Here is a 15,954-nt window from a genome sequence, read left to right on the forward strand (position 1 = left end):
ACTTTAAATGCAGTTTAACCTATAAAAACATTGAACACTATGTTGTACACCTGAAACCAATATAATATTGTAAATAAATGATCTTTTATTTTTTTAAAAAAAGATCATCCTTCCCTATCTTTCCCTTATTTGATTTCATGAAGAATACATACTAGAACTATATAAATAATAATAGTCCCTAGGAGTTCTTTTGATTCACCACACTGGTAAATGAGTAGCGTTTCTTTGCTATCGATTTCTGTTGCTTCTCAGACCAACAAGGCATAAAATAAAATAAAATAGACTTATTTTGCCAAATAAGTCTATCTCTGGGATAACAAGTTGCTTATAAAAATTAGGAAGTGGGGTCCAAAAGAGGTCTTTGGACTTTGGACAAAGCGCTAAAGATAGGAAATATGGACTTCTCTATGAGAAAACTATGAATGGAAACTGACAAATAGAGGCAGTCTTGCATGTTTTGTACAATTAAAAAAAAATGACTCTAACATAAATTTACATTAACAAAAACCTCACACACATAAATTGTGTCACTGTAGATTACCTACAAAGTGGATAATATGCTCATGGATTATTCAGAGCTGACTGTAAATAGTTTAACTCAACCAGGATACTTGATCCTACCAGAAAGTAGTAAATCACTCACTTCTCAGAGGCTTAATATTATTTTCAAACCACTCTCAAGTCATTTAATACAAGGAAGGGAGTAATTTCTTCTTCCTAAATTTCTTTTGCACTTTTGATTGAAGTTTTACCTGCTGACATTAGTTCATAGGCCCAATATTTTTCCATTTTATCAACTAAGGCCAAATACAGTTTATGATTTTAGGTTGCTTTAACAACTCCATTCCTATTGTAATATATGAATGGGAGAGGTGAAATCATATATGAAAACAGAATTTGCACTGAAAATCAAGGAGGTTAAATCATTCTTTAAAGAAAGATAGGAAATTGTGCAGTGGCCTTTGAAAAGATGCCAGAGATACGTACAGTAAAATGGTCTGCTTTTTAGATAGCTTGTTTTATAGCAAGCAGATTCAATTTAACAAGTATTTTACCTATAAATATTCCACTGGGATCCTTGTATATATTAGGAAGACATTTTCAATCACACTATCAACTGCCCTCCAATATTTATCTTGTTTCATTTGTTGGTCTTATATAACATCTTTGATTAATTTTCAGGCCTTGAGGTGCTATTTATTAAATTAGGGACACAGCCCACTAAATTAATAAATTATTATTGCGGAGGCACTCTTGTATTCTGAATGTATAAGTACATTGCTTAAATTACTCTCAGGGAATAATTTACACATGAAGAGGCTCTGGTGGCTAAAATGGCTTTGTGTGTTTCTTATCTCGGGACTAGGTGCTTAAGTGGGTATCAAAGCAATTGTTTTTTCAAAGTGGTAATGATTTGTACTATTCAGGGGTTCCCAATACACTATTCTAGAATTGTGAATTAAATGTAATGTTAAAAAATAACATTTTGACCAAAATTTTCCATAAAAAATGGAGATTGTTTTAAATGAGAAAATATGCTCATGATCTTGAAAGGCTTTGTAAGCTTTCTTTGACTGTGAGTTTTTTTTTTCCTTAAAAGAGCTGCAATAAGGTGAACATAGAAAACACTTCAGATCAAAGAAAAAGAAATCAACTTGGCTGCTGTTGCAAAAAAGATGCTATTCCCCTTCTACCTTATTGAAAGGTGGAATAAGAACAATGCTCCTGGGATTCTAATCTTGTTTCACTCTTTTTCCTATCCTTGGGATGTTTCAGTCAAATTTGCTTGCTTATGTGTGACACATGTCTCTATCCCAAATTTAGGCATTATAAAATTTAAAACAGAGATAAGGTTTTGATAAAGTATCTCCCTTGGGTCATAGACTCTGAGAGAGCAGGAATCTTGTCATTCTTATATTCTTAGAGCCTAGCTCTGTGCCTGGCACATGAAATAGGAGAAATATCATTTTGGTGAATGAAAATACGGGTGAAGTATATAGAAAAAGTACACTATTATGGAAAAAATCCCTAATTATTCTGAATCTAATATTTGCAAGATGTTTGGTTGTGTGTATCTCATCATCTATTTTTACCCCATGCATTATTCTTCCCCCACCCCCCCCCCCAATAGAGGCAGCAAAGAATGAGCAGGGGTTAATTTTAATTGATCTAATTATTGGAGTTTATATATCAATAATCTTTCACAAGTAAGTAAAATTGTATTAAAAAGCAACACCCTAATTACTCTTTAAAGGAGTTATGTGGTGCTAGAACATCCAAACTGGCCTCAGCTTCTAAACGAAACAAATCAATTACAAATAAAAGGACTGGAACCAGAAGATGATGCACAGTAGTAGCCACGATGGTAGCAGTGATCAGTAGTGAAGATCCATCCTGGACATATTCCTCTTGTATTCTCCATCAAGTATTGATGATGTCAATTGCTTTTCTTTTCTGCTCCTCAAAAACTAACTCTATGGTGGTTTACACTCTGCCAAGCACTGCAGTATGAATTTTGGTAAGATAACTGTTTTTTGGATAAATAAATGGTTTTATCCCTCATCAGTTCCGTTTAATTTTTTTTTTTTTGGGGGGGTGGTATTTAGAACTGAAAAAATTGGTTGAAAAACTTATTTGCAAAATACTTTCTATAATTACATTGTCAAGTACCCAAAGGGTTGTTTCACATTTGTACCTCACTTGAAGTGCAAAGAGCTTCAGATACGCTGAATACAAAATTAACCTGTTAATTCTGTTTAGAATCCTTTTAATTAATAGAGTTTCTAGAATAGGCTATAAGTAATATATTGGCATAAATTGAAAGACTGGCATAAATTCCTTTGCCCAAAAGTAGAATCTGGAGTATTCAGGGTTGTATTTTCTTTTCCCCCATCCTGAGTTTTTTGTTGTTGCAAAGAGGTCACATAAGGACGTCCGTGGAAGGGCTCCGTGCGCCATCTACTGACGGAATCTATATTTCCAGGGTCCGGAGAAAGAAAGAATTACCCTTAAGGTTTTTAAAGCATTCTTTGAGAAAGGAGAAATAATGGTAAAAGATCCTCTCTGACTCTATGGCTTAGATGATTCCTGGAATAAATCTGAATTCGGCAAGCACGTAATTCAGAAAGGAGACATCAGTCCCTCAGCGCAGTATGAATCATAGACTCCCAAGACAGCCCTGATGGCTTTGGAAGAAGTTAGCCAAACCCTGAAGTCAACTCAAGCGAAGAATGGATCATTATTTTTCACCCGTGTGCTAAGCTAGACTCGCTGCCTAATGGCTGTGCTTTATAGGAAATGGCTTTATTAATGGCACACCCAGATAGCCATCAGTTTTCTATCTTATTATTCCAAAGGACTTCGTTCCAATTTGATTATTTTATTTAAAACTTTAACAATGCATAGCAAGTAGGTCCATCCTTCACTTAGATCCTAACACAGTTTGTTTGGGTGCCTGTCAACTTAGTTCTTATATACAAAAACAGACACAACCACACATATGCCTGCAAGATGACATGCATCAATGTACACGTGGGTCAGTTGAGAATCTAAATTCTTGGACTTGGATTAAAATGTTTCTATCCGCAACCGTTCTCTCCATTATTTTATTTTACTAGGTCCAGTAAAAGGGTGGGAGGAATTGGGATGCACCGGTAAAAGCTTTCTTGGTTGTAAGTGGGAGAGAGCAGAGTATCAGTTTTAGGGGTTCAAACCACTCAAGTTGGAGGCTTGCAGTGGAAATTAAAATTGGCCCAAAGCGGTCCGATCTAATTCTGGTTATCTTCATGTGAGCAGCTGGAAGGACTGACAAATTAACATCGAGGATCCCTGATGTCCCAGCTAACTCCTTTCCTCTATATCGCTCTCTTTAATCCAAGGGCCCAGACAACTTGCTTTCGCGGTTTTAAGAAAGAAAAAAATGAAAAGAAGAAAGCAATATAGTTGAGCCAAAAACATAAAAGAGAGGCAAGTAAAGAGAGAAGACAGGGAGAAGAGAATGAAACCAGGGGAAAGATTCAGAAAGAAGTTGGGAGGTAGGAAAAAGGGGAGAAAAGAAAGAAGATAAAGGGAGCAAAAAAAGGAATGAGAGCTAGGAAGATGCAAGGATCCTTCTATAACGAACCAAAGTTACACCCATCTTTCACTTTCAAATCAATCGTCTAGATCTTATCCGTTTCCTTTGTAAAGGTTGTCTGTGTTGCTAAAGGAAGCTAGTCAGTCCTCCTACCCCGCCCCACGCGTGTCTGCACTATTCTACCTCGGCCACCGAGACCAAGTAAAATCCGAGTGGTAAACCTTTGTAGAAGCGCGACTCTGGGAACACTCCTGCGCCTGGTTATCACCCGGGAGCCTAACAGGATTAATACCCAGAGATGGATTACGTTGGCTGTCACCAATACGCCTAAAGATTATAATCCAATTTATGCACATTACAGTCAGTATTAACTTTATCTGCTATTTTAAGACTCCCAGTTGCTCCCCGCGTCCTTAGAGGACAATTTTTCACGTTCTGATGCAACCCGGCAGGCTGTCAGGAGTGGGAACCTCCCCCAAAACACAACTCCCCGCCTGGTCCCGGAAGGTCTGAGCTCAGCACCCCCAGGTATCTCGCAGTTCACCTGGGCACCGCTTTGTGGTGCCTCCCAGTTGTGGATTACCAACGTGGGAGGCGTTCCCTGGGAAATAGCCTTCTTATTTCTTGCTCTTGTTCATTTCATTTTAAAATTTTCGGTAGCGGTAGCAGAAGGGCGGGGCGAGTGGATGGGAAAGGGGGCCAGGGAATCATTGCCGGTTATAAAACTGAGTGATGGCTTTTAGATGCTGTTTGAAAGGGTGGCATTTCTCTCGCTCTGTCTTTAAATAAGTTTGTTTGGGTGTGAGTTCTTGCCTTTTCAGCACAAAACCGTAAAAAAGACGTGGTGGAAAGTAAAAGAAATCCCCTCCCTTCCCAGAGCGTGCTAACTAACGCCAAAGACTTAATTTAACACCCTTTCTCCGGCGGCTGGGGGCTCTAAGCAGTGGCTACATTCCAGCAGTTTTAATCCGTTTTTTATTGTAGGGAGAGAGCAGTTTACACAGAGACTGGGATGGCTCCCCAGCTGGCCGCTCTCCCCAGTCCAGCGCCCCCTCCCCGCCCCCCTCCCCACCCCCCAGCAGGAACCTGTTACTTTAAGCAAGGCGTTCCAGTGTGGCGGTGCTGGCGGCCCGGGTTTCGGAAGGTGGCCGGTGATTGGCTCCTTCGAGCTCCCCCTGGCTCGCTCGCTCGGCCTCCCCGCGCGCTCCGCCCCGCCCGCGCGCCCTCCCTCCGCCCCGTGAGGCTCGGAGCCCCGGTGTCAGGCGCCACGGCGCATGCTCCGGAATCTCATCCTCTGGCCCTGGAGCTGCTGCTGCTGCTGCTGCTGCTTTTGCTTTTGGGGCTGAGTTTAATAAGCGAGCGAGCTAGCGAGCAAGCGATCGCGGGGGGAAAAAGGCAGAGAATGTCCGCCATCTACCCTCCGCTCCTGGTCGCGCTCTCATTCATAGCAGCCTCTTCATGAATTACAGCTGAGGGGGGCGGGGGAGGGGGGGTACCACACAACACCCCAGCAAACCTCCGGGCCCCCAGGCATGGCTAGCTCGGTAAGTACCTGCAAAAATAATAATAAAAGACCCCCCCCCGCCCCCGCCCCTTTCCTCCCTCGCCCTGCGCCGCCACCGCAGCCCAGACAGCGCCAGCGCTCAGCGGTTCCAATTAGAGAAAGGTTGGTACGGCTTGCAGGGAGCTGCTGCCTCTCTCTCAGTCTCCGTTCCCCTCCCTCTCACCCCCCTCCCCGGCGCGCGCGCACACACACACACACTCACACACTCACACACACTCGCCCCTCCACCCCCCGCGCCTCCCTCCCTCCTCGCCTCTTTGCAATCGCAAGAAGCGCACTCCCGCTCACACGCGCGCACTCACACACACACACACACACACACACACACACACGGTGGAAGGAGGCGAATAATAACTCAGCCATATTTCAGCCGCCGCCGCCGCCGGGAGCCGCGGGCACAGTCGGGAGACGCGGCGAGCAGCCTCGCCGGCCGCTACGATGGTGCGTTCTCCGCGGCGCGCGAGTGTGAGCCGGAGTGAGCGGGCTGACAGCCGCGGGGCCGCACGCAACTTTGCCCCCGCGCCGGGCTGTGCGCAGTTGGGGCTCCGCGGCTGTGCACCCGCCGCCCTGCCTTTCTGAATTTCATTTTTTGGGGGAGGTGGGAGGTACTTTGGGGCCACTTTGGCTCTTGGAAGTGTGTTGCGGGGGCTTTCTTAGGCTGGCCTCGCCGATCGCGTGGGGCTTTTCGCTGGGGGGTGCGGGGTGCATTAAGTTATGGACGCCTCGGCGTGTTTTCCTGCGGGCGTGTGTGTGTGTGACGACGTCTCATTTTTGTTGTGCACAAACCCCGTGGTAAGAACATGGGAGTTTGTGCCCATCGGCAGAGGCTGCTCGTAGTTTCCATTCCGCCTGGCACAGCGCTCCACACGCACGCACACACACACGTACACAAAGACTTCCTCGGCGTGTGTCTGTCGCCGCAGCACTTTCGGGGTGGGGGCTTGCGAGAACCCCCTTCGGGTGTCCCAGCTACCTCCCCTCCCACGCCGGGCAGCCGCCCGGGCATCGCCTCCTAATTGTCTCTAATTTGTTTCCGATGCATTCGTTGTCGTGCTTGTAGTGGCTGAGTGTGCTGGCTCCTCTTAACCCTCCTCCCCGCCCCGACCACCGGACCCCCTTCCCGATCGGGGGTAACATTCCGTTACAATCCCGGCCTGTATGGATGCGGGCCCGGGGGTGCCGGGGGACGGGCAGGCCGGGTAGGCTGCATTTGGGGGGTGTGGGGTGTGCGCGCCCACGCGCGTGAAACGTGGATGCAGAGGGCACTGCCGTTTCCTTTTATGTGCGTTTCAAGAAGGAGGAAAAAAAAAATGTCAGGCGCAATGTTCAGTGTCGAACGGTCGCCTTCCTGTTGTTCACGGCTGTCTCTCCTCCCCCCTGCCCGCAGTGTGCCGTGCAGGTGAAGCTGGAGCTGGGGCACCGCGCCCAGGTGAGGAAAAAACCCACCGTGGAGGGCTTCACCCACGACTGGATGGTGTTCGTGCGCGGCCCGGAGCACAGTAACATACAGCACTTTGTGGAGAAAGTCGTCTTCCACTTGCACGAAAGCTTTCCTAGGCCAAAAAGAGGTAGGGCTCGAATACAAAAGGAGCTTGATAAAAAATGTCTTTGCTGGCGGTGGAAACAATCGCTTGGTCCAGGCGGTCCCCCTGCCCCTCTCCCCGCCCCCCGCGTCGCGCTCGCCGGCGTAGCTCGGGACCGGGGTGCGCGGCGCCGCGCTGGCCAGGTCCCCGCTCCCGCCCGCGCGCGCGCCACTTCGGCTCCTTGAAAGTCACCGCAGAGAAAGGACCGTCAGGTGTCGAGTGTTTATTCATCCCAAGCCAGCTCTCACCGGTCCTCTGGGGTTAGCCGCGGGTTCTGCGGGGAAACTGCAATTAGTTGCTGGGTTTGGAGGCGTGGGGAGTGGGGCTGGAGGGAATAAACAGCTTGCGCTTTTTTTTTTTTCAACCTAGAGAAATTGAGATTTACCTGTGTTGTTAGCAGAGGATGCATGGGATGTAGTTATTGTTCCGTCTTGAGAAGTCACCTGTCTTTAGGACCCTCTCTGCCTTCCTCCTTGTGTGAGGCGTTATGTGCCAGCTGTCACAGACTTTTCTTTTTTGTGGGTTATCCATCCCGACCTCCCACCGTCAGGATTTTATGTTCAGTTGGGAGTGGGGGTAGCGGGGCGCCTTAGCCCCCCAATGGCACTTGATTGCTCATTCGATTTTGAGCCACGTTCATAAGTGTTTGCCCGATGTGATCTGCAGGGGAGAGGGTCCCAGCCAGAGGTCGAAGCTAAGTTTCAGAGAAATGGCTTGTCTTACCTTCTTCAGTCTTCCCTCTCCTTGGTTTTTAGCAGCCTTGGTGTCTGGTTTGCATAATTCTGCTCAGCCTCTGAGGTCTCAAAACATTTTCCATAAAGGACAGTTTTGGAGAAAAGGAACGGAGTGTTATTTTACAAGACATTTAAAGAGGGTTTGAGAAATCCCAATTTCTGGTCCCTTCAGCCTCTGGAAAGCTACCGTCTTGTTGTTTTAGTTGGATTAGTGGAGGTAACAGCACAGGTACAGTAAGGTGCTTTGTTTGTGATCAGGTTTATTTATCTAAGTGGACACAATGGTTAGCAGTTATCTTCCATTTGATCCGTAATCTTTATTGGCATCTAGAACTCCTGCAGTTTCTTAGCTTAACATCATAATAAATCCATTCTGCTTAGGGCTACGGTGGAAATTATTGAACATTCAAGGGCTTGAATAAAGAAAGGAGAAATGTTGTGTGCCTTAGAGGTGGCAGAGGTTTGTGTTGACGCTTGTTTTTGTTTCCAGGGCTCCTGTAATGGGTCTTAGGATTGTATGTTTTGCCTGTAATGGTTTGTTTTATAGCTGCTCTTGAAGACTCGAACAGTTGAATTTGATGGGCTTTGCTGGTTGGTTAATAAATGAATCCGGCTTCTCACAGAGGGGTAGGGATATGCATGGCCTATTGGAAATAACATTTAGATTTTGTTAGCACTTTGTATCAGAAGATAGCCAGAGATAGTATACTTAATTTTTCTTCTGAACTGTGATGAAGATGAGTATTGTCAAGTTTCTGTCCCTCTGTGAGGTTGAGTCTGATGCTTCTTGGGATCTTGTTTTTCACTTTCCATCTGTCCATAGAGCCAGAGCAGAGGAGTTTAAACAAAAGAAACCACCTTCTAAGATCCTTGGTTGGTACACGCTGTTAGGACTACTTGGCTCTCTGTTTACTTCCAGGTGAAACACCCTTAACAACAACAAAGCAATATTTATCGTATTAGGAAAACTAAGCCAGTTGGCTGAAGATGTAGCTCTTAAGATAACTTTGTTTAGACTCCTTAACAATCCACAAATTGGCATTATGAAATTAGAGGTGATCAACCTCTCCACATTTCACCACTGTTTCTCTGCTTCAGTGGGTGTGTGTGGTGATGTCTCCTTTTATTTCCCATACTTAATGATTTTCTGTCCGCCTGAGGGGACATGAGAGTGCTGCCTGCATAGCCCACACCTGGGAGTTTTGTTGCTAGGTGTGGTAAGTGGTTTGGTAACACCAAGGTCTTCTCAGACCTCTCTAGTGAGAGATGTCTGCTTGTTGGTAGGGTTCTTCAATTTTTATTCTCAATTGTGGAGTTTCTTGATGTAGTCTATAAGCCATTGTTTCAAAATGTTTATTTTTGGAATTTTATTTGTATGTGTGCTTCCCATGATGTGACAAGTCCTGGGAAAAATGCCAGCTTACATAGCCCAGGAGAGACCTTGTCATACTGTAATTACACATGATTCAGATTGCAAGAGAAGTTTCTCTGTTCATTGGGAATAGTTAGTTGTAAATTCAAGTAACACCAAACATGCCACTTAATCCTGGGGACTTATTTTTTGGCTTATGAGGTCTTTTGAAATGATAAGAATAAATCCAGAATAAGAATGCCAGGCAGTTCTAAGTCTACTTCTGTACCTTTTAAAGTGTTATATTGTTAATATTATAGATCTATAAATAAGGGGATTGAAAATGGAAGAAACTGCAAATGTCTTTGTGAGAAATCTGAATTACAAGAAGTGCATGCTGTAAACTGTAAATGGCTATTAATAATACCAGTTTAAGTCACTTTCAAAATGTATGGTAGTTGATAAACAGAAGTGGACTTAGATCTGAGAATGAACTGCTCAAGCCATTAAGATGGATGAGTTCTTAGTTTCACAAATCTTAGGTTTGGAAAAGCAAATTGATTTTCATGTTGATTTCCTTTATTCTATAGTAATATTATGGGAACTTATAGGGGAAAAAAATTACAGTAAATTCAACTTGCTGCCCATTGAGAATTACGTATGCCATTTCAAAACTGAACTAATTGGACTTGAATTGATAAGGTTTTACTCTGTCCTAAAGACAGTTTCATTTAAAACTACTAGCACAAAATCCTAGAAAGGAGATTTTGATGAAATAGTGCAGCCTGGAATATCCATTAGCCATTACAGAATAGGCATGTCAAACTATAATGCATTTTAAAACTATCTGCTTGCAAAAAAGACTATATCTTATTTATTACTATCACAGATTTATAATAGTCTGATATGACTGAAATGAATAGTCACATTCAAAACATTTCATTTAAAATATTAATGTTTTCATTTTCAGTATGATGTGAATTTGAGTGAACTTTCTTTTCAATTACTGCCATCCTTACTATTGCAATCTGTTCCATTGACATTTACGATATGAAATCTGTTGCTTATTATTTTATGTAAGCTAATTTGGCCACTGGTATGATTTGATAGCTTATTATTTGCAGCCTTAGTCCTTTGAGTGGGCAGATAAAGCGCAGTAAATCTGTACTTGTAACTTTCCTTTAAGTGTTTGAGCCCAGTTTTACTGTGTAGTTCTGATTTGTGTTAGTCTTCCGAAATAGTTTGAATAACTTTTTATCAGGGTATCTAAAATTTAAGGGCTTACTAGTTGAAAATATTGTGTGCACCTGGTGCATTTTGTCTCCTGAGATATTTAAAAGGTTTATAGAAGAAAAAAAAAAAAGGTGAGTGACTATACTGATACAGTCAGTGAGTGTTACGAGATTTGTGTAGCATTCTGTACGGAATTAAGATGACCAGTGAGAACAGTTTTACAGCTTGACATTTTGAAGCAACACAAAGTATAATTTACCAAAGCGCACTTAAAAAGCTGGATTGCTAGAGGAAATCTCATGTGCTGTTAGTAAGAATGTAAATTGGGCATGGACATTTTGGAGGACATTTGGCAAAATCTATTAAGATTTTAAATGTTTCTGCACATCGACCCAGCAATTTTACTTCTAGGAATTTTCCAACAGATATGGCTTCACAACTCCACAGAGTTACAGCATTTTTTTGGACTGTATTTTGATAGCAAACATTTGGAAGCGATCTATAGAAGGGACCTCAGTGGGGTACAGTTAGATCTTGGTGATCTATTTTAAAAAGAGGCTAAATCTATTTGTAGATGCAGGAAGATCTTCAAGAGATGTTAGGTGAAATAAGGTAATCAATGTAATCCCATTTTAAAAATGTGCTTATACAGATAAAAAGTATATGTATGTTTGTGGGTAAAATAAATTCTGGATGAATGAACGTCAAACTCTTACTAATAGTTTTCTTAAGTGGATGCTATGGTACTGGTGGTGATGAGAGGTTTTTTTTGGTAATGTTTGATTTTTTTTAAAGATAAATGTTAATTCTTTACATTTAAAGCCTTCAAATGAGCACCCATTACTTTTTAAGACAAAACAATGAAGGTAAAGGCCCAGTGTATGCTACTGCCTTTTGGCCATGGATTACCATGTAGTTCTCTAAAAGTGCTCTTGAACTTTCTTGGCTAGGTGTTGTTGACCAGTGGTGAGGAGGAATTAGATTTAGGAATTTTAATGTAAATTGTATGCATTAATATTGCCTGTATTTGGAATTAACCAGAAATAGTTTAAACAAATTACTTACTAATGTAAGAATAACAATCATTAGCCCATTAGGTGAGTGTATAGATACTATTTTAATGAAAAATTATCTTCTAAAACAAAAAGAAAAGTGAGAAGAGTAGCATCATTTTATTTGTGTTTGTATGCAGTCTCTTTAATGTTTTGCTTAATAGAAGACAACTGGATCTGCTTATGTCTTCTGTATTTGGTCTGTTGTGTTACCAGTCATCATGTAGCTTTTGGAAAACTCTGCTGTACACTTAATGAGAGAACAAGGGTGAAATGGCAAATAACGTCTTAGAGTTGTTATAAAAATAGTTTTAATTTTGCCACTTCCTGGGAAAGGTTATGGGCACCCTGGGATCCGCAGACTTATACTCAGTGAACCTCTGATATAAAATAATCACAATACTACCTGACACAGATAAACAGCTCTGTTAAGATGTGGAAGGTGATTTTCTTTATAACCACTATTATTGTTGCTAATAAAAATACTTATTTAGTGGAAAGAGAAAGGGTAAATTTTCCAAGGTATTTGCACGGTTAAATTCCAGTGTAACAATTATCTAACACTTTTTTTTTCTGCAAAGGAAAATCCAAATTTGGTTTTACTGGCTATATTTTATAGTTAACATTTCTGTCCGTTTTACGAAGCAGAAGCCTTTTATATCTATTATTTTGGGTAACCCTCTGTAGAAGTACCTTTGGGAGGTAGACAGAGCTGGGAGATCAGTCAGTTTTATCATTTTTCTTTAAAGATTTTTTTGTTCCTTCTCTTGGCTCTTTGAAGTTTCCTTCTAATGGTCTTCCATGGACCAACCTGAGCCCTTTGGGTCTTTTCCTGATCATCTAACACAGTAATACCCAGTACTTAACACAGCTTTCACAGTTCTAAGATGTGGAACATTTTTGGTGTCTTTTTTTTTTTTAATCTCTTAGTGACTTAAGTCTTCAAAAGAGAACTTGGAAAAGTTTAGATACTTGGAAACGGGGGAAATGTTAAACACAAATATAGCAGTTATGTAATTAAGCAAGGACTCAATATATTACTGGACAATATATTTGGACTCAACTTACTGGACTTTAATCTTTATTGGCTAGATTTCAGGATATTTTTGATCTCTAAAACAATGTTTCACACGGTCCCAATAGAAATAATACAGAATTTTGTAGTTTTTTTCCCCTCTGCTTTTGTGTTTTTACTCCTCAACGAAGCTACTAATATGTAGGAGAGATTCTCTTGTCTCAGTGACACAAGTTTATATTCTTTTAAAACATTTTGTGTGTCTGGCCAGAATCTCTTTACTTCATTCTCTTCCTCATAACAGATATTTTAATCCATTAATCTTGTTTTCTCTTATATTTTGTGGTTCTCATTATTTTGTAGTGCTATATTTGCTTTTGGGAATGTGATTTATCTGAAAAGAGTTGTTGGGTAAATAAATTCCCAGAGATGATATGACAGGTAATTGATAAGTTTTTGTTATGTTATCATAGAAACTGAGACATTACAGTGCACAATTTTACAGTTTAGCTTTCATGAAGAATGCATATATTATTTTTTATATACAAATTAAAATTTTCTAATTTATACATATATGTTCACTGTAGAAAAATCAAACCATAGAAGTATCAAGAAAGGAGTTACCTGAAAATTCTTCATAGATAACCATAATTAATATTTTGGTAGGCATCTTTTTATAATTATGTTTATATGTGTATACAGACAAAAATTAACTTTAAATTATAATTTATTCAGCAAGTGGTTTCTGGAGCTCTTATCATGTGCATAGAGTATTTCTAGAAGTTGGGGATAAATGAGGATTGAGAAGTGAGAAGTTGGGGACAGATGAGCATTCCTGCCCTCATGGTATGTGGTGGGATATCATTTTAAAGCTGAATTTGATGGTATCACATTAAATATAGATTTATTTATTTGAAAATTTATATTGTTCTCATTTCTAATTTGTTATAAATAATGCTCTGATGAAGATCCTTGACATTCATTTTTATGGTTTTTCCAATAATTTCCTTATGTATATAGATTTTACATTTTGACATTCATTACCAAACTTCCCTTCAAAAAGATTGTACCAGTTTTTACTTCCTTAGGAGTTGGGAGACTGCCCGTTTCCCCACATGGCTGCCAGTACTGGAGATTAAAAGGTTTTTTTAAATCTTTGCCAATCTGCTGCATGAACTGATACCTCATTTTTATTTGCATTTATTTGGTTAGTAATGCCACATATCTTTGTGTATACATATTTACCATTTGCTGTTGGTGATAATGCTTGTTTTGAACCCTTTTTGTATTCTCAGAAAAGGGAGGTATAGGAAAATACAAAGGAAAGAATAATATAATAAACATTCACATCCCTTTACTGAGAATGAACATATATTTACATTTTATCATATTTTTCTAACTTTTTATTTTATATTGGAGTATAGTTGATTAACAATGTTGTGATAGTTTCCGGTATATAGCAAAGTGATTCAGTTTTACATATATGTATATCTCTTCTTTACTGAATTCTTTTCGCACTTAGGTCTTTATATAATAGTGAGTAGAGTTCTCTGTGCTATATAGTAGGTCCTTTTTGGCTCATTTTTCTTATTTGATTCCTTGTTTGATTTGAGGGAATTAAGTATTATAGATATGGCTCAAGTTTTTAAATGATTCCCCATCTTTTTTTCCAAGTCTTCAATTTCTTCCCCATCTATTTATGTACATTTGCACATTTATACTGCTACAGGTGATAGTATATTGTCTTAAAATCTTCATGAAGTGTTTCATAATGGGTGAATCATTTTTTTCAATTGAGATATAATTCATATACCATAAAATTCACCTTTTTTAAAGTGGAAAATTTAGTGTTTTTAGTATATTTATAAGATTGTGCAAAAACTATTTAATTCAATGAGTAAATCATTTTGTGTCTTGCTCCCCCCACCTCTGTTGGCCTCAGCACATCTTGAACCTTTCCCCATTTTATCTTGAGAGACCCAATTCATTCCCTTTAATTTTTTCTGCTTAGTATTTTGTTTAGGAGTATGTTCTCTATTAACTTTTCTGTTCTATTAAGCAATATATGGGTCATTTTCTGTTCTGAGCAGTGAATATCTTTGTACTTGTTACCTTGTACAAATGAGCAAGATTTGGATATAGGTCTAGGATACCAGCTGTGGGTGTTTCCATTTGCAATAGACATTGTCAGATTGCTCCACAAAGTAGTTGTGACAGTTTATATTCTGTCAGGGAACGAGTATCATTTTCTCTACATCTTTGCCAACATTGAATATTTAAAAATTTCTCATTTTTATTATTAGTTGCAGTAGTGTCTTTTTGTTTTCAATTGCATTTCTCTGTTTCTGATGGGAGTAAGCATTTTCTATCTGCTTACTGACCATTTACATTCCCTCTTTTGGAAACAGAGGGAGATTGCCTATATTGATTTCTTTTTATATCCTCTGTCTTAAAAAAAAAAAGATTTGCCTTATCTGTGGGGTGTTAATTCTTTGTTATTTGTGTGGAAAACATCTTGTCCCATTTTTGTGTCTGCTTCTTGGTAGCCTAATGTATGGTATCTTTTTGCATACATAAGTTTTTAATTTTGTCAAATTGATTTTTATTTTGTTTTCCTGTCTGGTTTTGGGGTTTTGTGGAAGAATATAATTTGTGGGCATGATAATGTGCTTAACCAACAGGCTTTGTACATGCAGGATGCAGGGAAAGGACTGGGGGAGATGTAAATAACAGAAAGAGGAGGTCCCTGCCTTCAATGTGCTTGTGTCTTTTAGAGTTGGCAAGCACTCTTGAGAGTCTTCATCTTTGTTTACCCTCTCATTTTACTTTTAATCAGAAGCCTAGAAATGTGAAGTGATCTTGCATGTAGACACAATGAGTCACAAGTGTGCTGGTGCAAAGATAACTAGTAATAAATGGTGGTGAATGTTTACTTATAAAACACTGAGTAATTATTCACTTATATTAGCAGACAAATGTTCAGCCATAACTGCTTTTGTAGACATGATCTAGGACTTAATTAAGTGGTGGTAACCATGGTAGATGCCGTTTAAAATAAAGAGGTTCTCTATAGCCACTTTTGGGTAAAATCAAATTCATTTTATGGATTAATTTAAGGTTTTCCTTTGAAATTAAATCATTAGGAAAAATTGCTTCTGAATGGTAGGTATTCCCTGATATTTTCCACCCCCACCACCTCCATGGTAAGATTCCAGCTCCGTGAAGGATATAGAACATTGTTTTAAGAAATAAAACCTAATCCTTTTAATTTAAGTGTGTCAAGTTTGTAGTAATCAAGGCCCAAAGAGTCTAGCATCTGGGTGTGATTTAGTTGGTATGTCAGTAGT

At 40.2% G+C, this 15,954-nt stretch overlaps 1 protein-coding gene across 1 annotated transcript in view; it reads left to right on the plus strand.

Annotated features, from left to right (window-relative positions):
- The first annotated feature begins 5,315 nt into the window (after positions 1-5,315).
- Positions 5,316-15,954, plus strand: part of MLLT3 (MLLT3 super elongation complex subunit) — a 284,266-nt gene continuing 273,627 nt past the window's right edge. Inside the window, exons 1-2 of the mRNA XM_040238388.1 lie at positions 5,316-5,619; positions 7,027-7,207. Of these exons, the coding sequence (XP_040094322.1) occupies positions 5,608-5,619; positions 7,027-7,207 (193 nt within the window). The 5' untranslated portion in view covers positions 5,316-5,607. The remainder of the gene's footprint in view (positions 5,620-7,026; positions 7,208-15,954) is intronic.

Source organism: Oryx dammah, unplaced genomic scaffold, assembly GCF_014754425.2.
Source record: "Oryx dammah isolate SB20612 unplaced genomic scaffold, SCBI_Odam_1.1 HiC_scaffold_1, whole genome shotgun sequence".
In the NCBI taxonomy this organism is placed as follows: Eukaryota; Metazoa; Chordata; class Mammalia; order Artiodactyla; family Bovidae; genus Oryx; species Oryx dammah.